This window comes from Sceloporus occidentalis, unplaced genomic scaffold, assembly GCF_023333645.1.
Source record: "Sceloporus occidentalis isolate IW3139 unplaced genomic scaffold, rSceOcc1.0.p SCAF_25, whole genome shotgun sequence".
Lineage (NCBI taxonomy): Eukaryota > Metazoa > Chordata > Lepidosauria > Squamata > Phrynosomatidae > Sceloporus > Sceloporus occidentalis.
Genome location: NW_028317005.1, coordinates 11,683,810 through 11,690,502, shown reverse-complemented (window position 1 = coordinate 11,690,502; position 6,693 = coordinate 11,683,810). Strand labels below are relative to the sequence as shown.

The following is a 6,693-nucleotide window of genomic DNA, read 5'->3' as shown; positions in this document are numbered from 1 at the left end:
TGCTGGTACATTAATTTCAGAAGGAAACCAATATATATCATTATTAAATGCAGGTAATTTAACCCTCTATTCTCCAAGTGCTCAGAGAAAACAAAGGTGTTCTGCTACACTACAGGCCTTGGTAGCAAGTAATGGCATTATACATTTTCCATCTCAAAAAAAGGTGCATCAAAAAAAAATTGAAAATTCATCTAACCAAAACAGTAAAAAAACATGAATATAAAATGTAGAAAACAAAAATGTCTGTATTTCTTGTAAAATGAATATTTGGATAAGTGTCTGGAGTATAATGCGTAGCATTAGTTAACGTTTTGAGTTTTAACTTTGTTGGATGTTTACTTCATAAAGAAGTACTGTAGTATAAAGGCAAACAGAACCGACAATGTAGCAAAGCCTAAAACGATGAGTATTGCAAACTGTTCGTCATTAGGCACCATGCTATTTAATTTTGTACGTTCGAGATTTGATATATCCCCAGGAAGCATGAGGTCATTCCGTCTCATGGTGAACGATACAGATGGGCTAAATGATCCACACAGCTCCTGTGAAGAATCCAGACATCGACGGCATACGCACACTCTAAATCTGTATTCTGTGTTGTTTTGAAGACCTGAGATTTGAAATGAGGAGTCTTCCCCTTTGTATATCTGTAAAGTAAACAACAGTTCACATAAATAACAAGCAGAGGCACAGTCTTAATGCGATAATGAGAACATGTCCTCAACAACATTGTAAATTGAAAAGCAGAAATGTAAGTATCTGGGATGTAACTAAGATCAAGCTCAAGGGCTCTGTAACACAAAAAGGAGAAAAGGATATAGAGAGACAGAAATTTTTTAGAGAACAACAAAATATACAATGATTTAAACAGTACAGTAATACAGTATTACAGCCTTGTATTTCAGATTGTTATTGAGCAGGACAGTTAATGTAAATTCCTACGACAGCCTGTCCAGTTATTTGCAATGATGTAAACAAGAGCGAAACATAGAAGAATAAAACATGTAACGATGTATTTTGTGCTTCCCTATTGAGACTGTGCTTTAATTCTGCTTTAGAGATGTTTTTCTTTAGACCCTAGTTTACTTATCTACAAATAAACAAAAATAGAGTTTTAACGTTTAAAAGTTGTTCTGGTTTTTTGGTATAGCCATCTATTTTGCAGAACACGGTGCAATGTATACATGGTCTTTAATTTAAAGCCATGAAAAGATGACCTGTAATCTAAAAAAAACCCAAAAAGTCAAAATCATCAATATTAAGCACTTTATGCCAACACTTTGCAGTGGATAAGCATGTTTTAAGATCTTGCTGGGTATTTATTATTCTTTGCTTATGAATAAAATAGATTTAAATAAAATTCCCTGATATGTTATTCCTGATTGGTAATTTTTTTATTATTTTGGTGTAAAAAAAACCCAAATATATGGATGAAAATAACTCTGGTCTAGTGATTTCTACGACAGCCAAGCTAAAAATATTTAACATTTTTAAAAAACACCACCATATAAAAAAGGCTTGAGACAAAACCCACATCTCAATTGCTCTCTAACAAAATGAAGTCTCTGGAGAGGTTTGTAATCTGAAGCATGATTCTTATGAATTGTAATGAGATTCTTTGCGTTTTTAAATAATTCATTGCTTTCAATCAGTAGCCATGTTTAGCCATGAGTAGTGATGGTTGCCATTCATGTGTTCTTATGATGCCTGCTCACTGACCAGGATTTGTAATCTAGCTTTCTTGGATTCAGGATAAACATATACCTATCCCATGCATGTTTCCATACTGTCAGAACTAACTCCCCAACTGTATTAAACATTTAAGAAATGTTTGTTTTGTTCTGTGTTCCTCTGATCTTCTCATGATCTTGCTTTTCTCCAAAATGAAGGACCTGTCAGTGTACTCTTTTATATAGAGATACTCGATATTTAAGCATTAGTGGCCTCATATGAAAATAAAAAGAATAAACCGCAAGATTGGCCATTAAAGGGTAAGCAAGTTCACATTTGCAAGTGTTCTCTTATTACAGAACATGCAAATTTAAGCGTAGGATCAGAGAGTTCCAGTGAAGGAAACTATTATCTGCCTCCAAAGCTGCCTTGTGAATGACATCAAATTGTGTTTCTTAGCACCTTTTGCTGGATCATTGCATCTCACAGTCAATTAAGTGGTGTCAAAAAATATTTATAAACTGCTGTGAGAGTTGTATATCTTCCCATGTTGTAACATAATAGAAATGTTAATACTACATCTTAATGCATAAATAATCAGCTCTTCCCATTTAAACACAATTTCCACTTTTCCATGTCATGGCAAAGATACGCATTTTGTGACACGTGAAACTAAATTTAGCCAGCAATTTGCTTACTCTGCTGCTCAATTTATCAAAATTGTCATATTTCCCTAATCTGTGTTACTGTTATTACACTTAAATTCAGTTACATAAGGTAATATGGTAGCACTCAAATGGATTGGAGATATAATGTAGTAACATTAAAATATATAAACACATATATAGATACAGATATATAACCTGTAATGTTTTCTATTAAGATTATAGTAATAAACCAAGAGAACATCGGAAAAAAATATGAACTGTTGTGTGATATTAAAAGGTACTATGTGAAACATAACAATCTAGAAGATTCAAAGCTATTAATATGTTTTGCCAACATATGGTGTTAGAGTGTGTGTTAGTATACATCTGTGTGTGTGTATTAAGAGTATGTGTGTCAGCATCTGGGTTTGGAGTGCCAAGGGTGGGCATAGGATTATTGGCACCTGGGAGAAGGGAATACAGGGGAGAGGAGCAGCAGGACAGAGAGTGTGTGTTTATATGGCTAAGTGTATGATGTTAGAGTGTGAGTGTTAGGGTGCATTAGTATGTGTGTTAGTTATGGGTGAAACACTGCACCCAGGCGCCTCTAATCCTAGGCTCATCCCTACACTAATACCGGTTATTCAGGGTTATCTATAGCAGAAAAGTGTTAAATGTGATTACTATCATATTGACACACTGGTTCTATTAGTAATTTCCCTCCCGTAAAAGCCTATTACAAGGAAACTGTGCCTCTATAATTGACAATGATTAGTGAGAGAGTGTATGCCAGCTGATATTATATGTGCTACAATGTCTTTTGTTTTCCATTGTATTTACAATGAGGAGGGTTTACTTATTTCATAAAGGCTAGTTCCTATATATATATCATGGTAGAAAAGGGTACCAAGTGGTGTCCATGACAAGCATTATGGAACCATGAATAGTTTTTTGCTATATTGCAACTTAAATGGTGCAGTCTCCAAAAAATAAAAACTGCATTTATTGTTGAATTCTTAAAAATATTTTTGGACCTATAATGTCTACTTGATAAAGGTTTGTGCTGATATAGTGCCTAAAAGCTATTGCAAAAGGCATAGGTGCCAGCCTGGAAAGGCCATTGGGTACATTGCAAAAATGTACACCAGCACAATACATTTCAGTGTACGACTAGTGTGATAACACGCTACAGTACCAAATTCAGTGAAATAAATGTATCGTCCAAAGGTATTAAGGTCCCGGGTCTGATACTTTTTCCAGTCTGTCCCTGGAAAAAAACCCCTAATAATAAAATTGCAGAGAGAGAGAGAGAGAGCTGTACTTTTATCAGTGATGGACTACCTACACAATTGACAAGCATTTTGTTGGCTAAAATGACTACTTTGTTATGTAAGAGGTTACATTTTATTGTCTCTCCTTTTTTAATTCATGTGTATGTTATATTTTATTTGTGTTTTTTTATATTCTATTACTATCAATTCTAATTTCTTACCTGCTTGTATTCAGACTCTCGTCCAACTTGTATCTGTAAAACATAGCCGATGGGATCTCCTTTCATGGGAAGTACAGACTCCCATGTGATTTCACATGCGCTTCCTTCCAACTGAGTTACCCGAGGAGCTGAAATATTATTAGAAATATTATTTTTAATTATAATAATAAACACAAGATAACTGTACCAAATAATTAACATAGTGCAGAGTAATTTAATTTTTATGTTTGCTTTTTAGTTTATATCGTGTGGTTAGTATGGTGGAGGTTAGTAATTAGGGGATTAAATAGGTTTAGGGTTAGGTAGGGGATACAAAAAATGAACAATGATATTTTTCAAATTTGTACTAGCATTGTATATATACCTTTAAAAACGAATTAACCCCTTAAGGACCAGGCTGTGTTTTACCTTTTGTACCATTGGGACCAAGGCTGTTTTAATACTTTTGCGGTGTTCGTGTTTAGATGTAATTTTCTCTTCACTCATTTAGTGAACCCACACAAATTATATGTTGTTTTTTTCAGGACAAGAAGGGCTTTCTTCAGATACCACTGTTTTAATCATATTATCTAATTTCCCATAAAAAAAGTAATAAAATATGATGAAAAATGTAAAAAAACCCCACATTTTCTGACTTTTACCCCAAAAATCTTTTACTCATCCAAAAAAGCTAATGAAAAACCCTACTAAATATATTCCACTATTTGTCCTGAGTTTAGAAATACCCAATGTTTTTATGTTTTTTTGCTTTTTTCTGCACGTTATGGAGCATTAAGTACAGGTAGCGTTTTGCTATTTCAAAACCATTTTTTCCAAATCTGGTAATTCTTCCCCCCATGTGCCATTTCGGATATCTTTGAAGCCGGCCAATGCAATTTACCCCATCAAATCATATATTTTTGAAAACTAGACACCCCAAGGTATTTCAAATGCTAGTATTTTAACCCTTTCCATGCATGAGATTCTACCACCAGCCTTTGCCACACTTTGTGTTAGTATTTTTTTGGTATTTTTTTTTACACAAATTGTACTTTGGGTATACATTTATAGCTCCAGGTATACGTCACTATGAAACAACACCCTAATATGTGTTCAATAACATCTCTCGAGTACAGTGATACCACCCATGCATGGGTTTGACTGCTGTTTGGGGTTAAAAGGCCACATTTGGGAAGTGCGCTTTTTTTCCCCTATTTTGGTTAGTCTGTGCCTATGCCCTATCTTTGAGCCTGGCCACTACAATTTACCTCATAAAACCATATATTTTTGAAAACTAGACACCCCAAGGTACTTAAAATGGTAGTATTTAACCCTTTCCATGCATCAGATTCTACCACCAGCCTTTGCCACACTTTGTGGTAATATTTTTTTTTTATTTTTTTTTCACACAAATTGTATTTTGGGTATAAATTTATAGCTCCAGGTATACGTCACTATCAAACAACACCCTAATATGTGTTCAGGAACATCTCCCGATTTCAGTCATACCCCACATGTATGGGTTTGTCTGGTGTTTGAGGTTAAAATGCCACATTTTGGAAGTGCGCTTTTTTCCCCCCCCATTTCGGTCAGTCTGTGCCTATGCCCTATCTTTGAGCCCGGCCACTCCAATTTACCCCATCAAACCATTCATTTTTTTAAATTAGACACCCCTTGGGTATTTGAAATGCTTTTATTTAAATTTTTCCACGTCAGGATTTTTGGGAAGATACAGCGCTAATTTTAGCACTTGCTCATAATAATAAACTTTATTTTTTAATTTTATTTATTTTACTCTTTTTGGACTTTTTTTTTACATTTTGCTGGAACTGGATAGTTCCTCTAAAGCATAATAATTTTTAAATGTTACCATGTTTTTTTTAAGCTTTTTCTTTTTTTCTTTTTTTTTTTTTTAATTTTTTTCTTTTTTTTTTAAATATTTTACTAATCACATAGTGATTAGAAAGCTGGCCTCCATTGACTTGTATGGTTGAATGCAGTACCTGTATTCAACCAGCAAGTGGAGCCAGAGTTCTCTAGAAGGTCAGGAGACCGTCTAGCGAACTTTTTCAACTTTATTATTTTTTTTCCCGGGCCGCCGCCATCTTGCGGATGGTGAAGACTGCGTGCAGCTGCGGCTGTGACCGCTCTCCGGAGCGGTCACAGTCCATCAAGAGGTAAGTGTTTGGTGTCGCTGGATGCCTCCTGATCGAGGCATTCCAGCGACACCATTGAAGTTTAGGAGGTGATCGTTGATCGCCTCCTAAACGCTTTTAAAACGGGCGTCCGCCGCCATACAATGTATGGCGGCTGTTGACGCCCCGGGGAGGGGCCAGACATGGCCCATCATGCCGATCTCGGTGTTGCTGAATGCCTCGACATCGAGGCATTACAGCAACACCGTTTAAGCTTAGAAAGTGATCATTGATCACTTTCTAAGCTTGTTTAAGTCTGATGACGTGTCAGGCACGTCATAGGTCGTTAAGTGACCGTTTTGCATGACGTGCCTGACCCGGCAATGGACGTTAAGGGGTTAATGCATTTTTAATCCCAGTTTTTAAAATTTTATTCATGAAAAATAAGAATATGAATATGGTTAAAAAAAGTCCTACCCCCCCAAAAAAACCATCAAAATTGTGAAATAAAATTGTATCACATTGGGTTTTCTGTAGTATATTAAGAGCTCTAGTTAATTAATGTTTTGTAAAAACAGAAATAAATTATTGTTTTTTCACAGCTGACTTTTGCTGTTGGGATTGTGGCATAAAGATTTTTTTCCATGTTAGAATGAAAGGCTGTAATCTTACACTACTACATATTATAATATACTGTACATTCTAAACCATGTTCTTTTTTATCCATTTATATATGCAGTCTTTCTCCAACCTTTTTATACTTTGTTTG

At 35.1% G+C, this 6,693-nt stretch overlaps 1 protein-coding gene across 1 annotated transcript in view; it reads right to left on the bottom strand.

The window, feature by feature from the left end:
* Positions 1 to 335: 335 nt before the first annotated feature.
* LOC149300407 (fibronectin type III domain-containing protein 3B-like) overlaps positions 336 to 6,693 on the bottom strand; it is a 112,181-nt gene continuing 105,823 nt past the window's right edge. The window contains exons 24-25 of the mRNA XM_089485356.1: positions 3,811 to 3,938; positions 336 to 647 (exon numbers count right to left, since the gene is read on the bottom strand). Of these exons, the coding sequence (XP_089341482.1) occupies positions 336 to 647; positions 3,811 to 3,938 (440 nt within the window). The remainder of the gene's footprint in view (positions 648 to 3,810; positions 3,939 to 6,693) is intronic.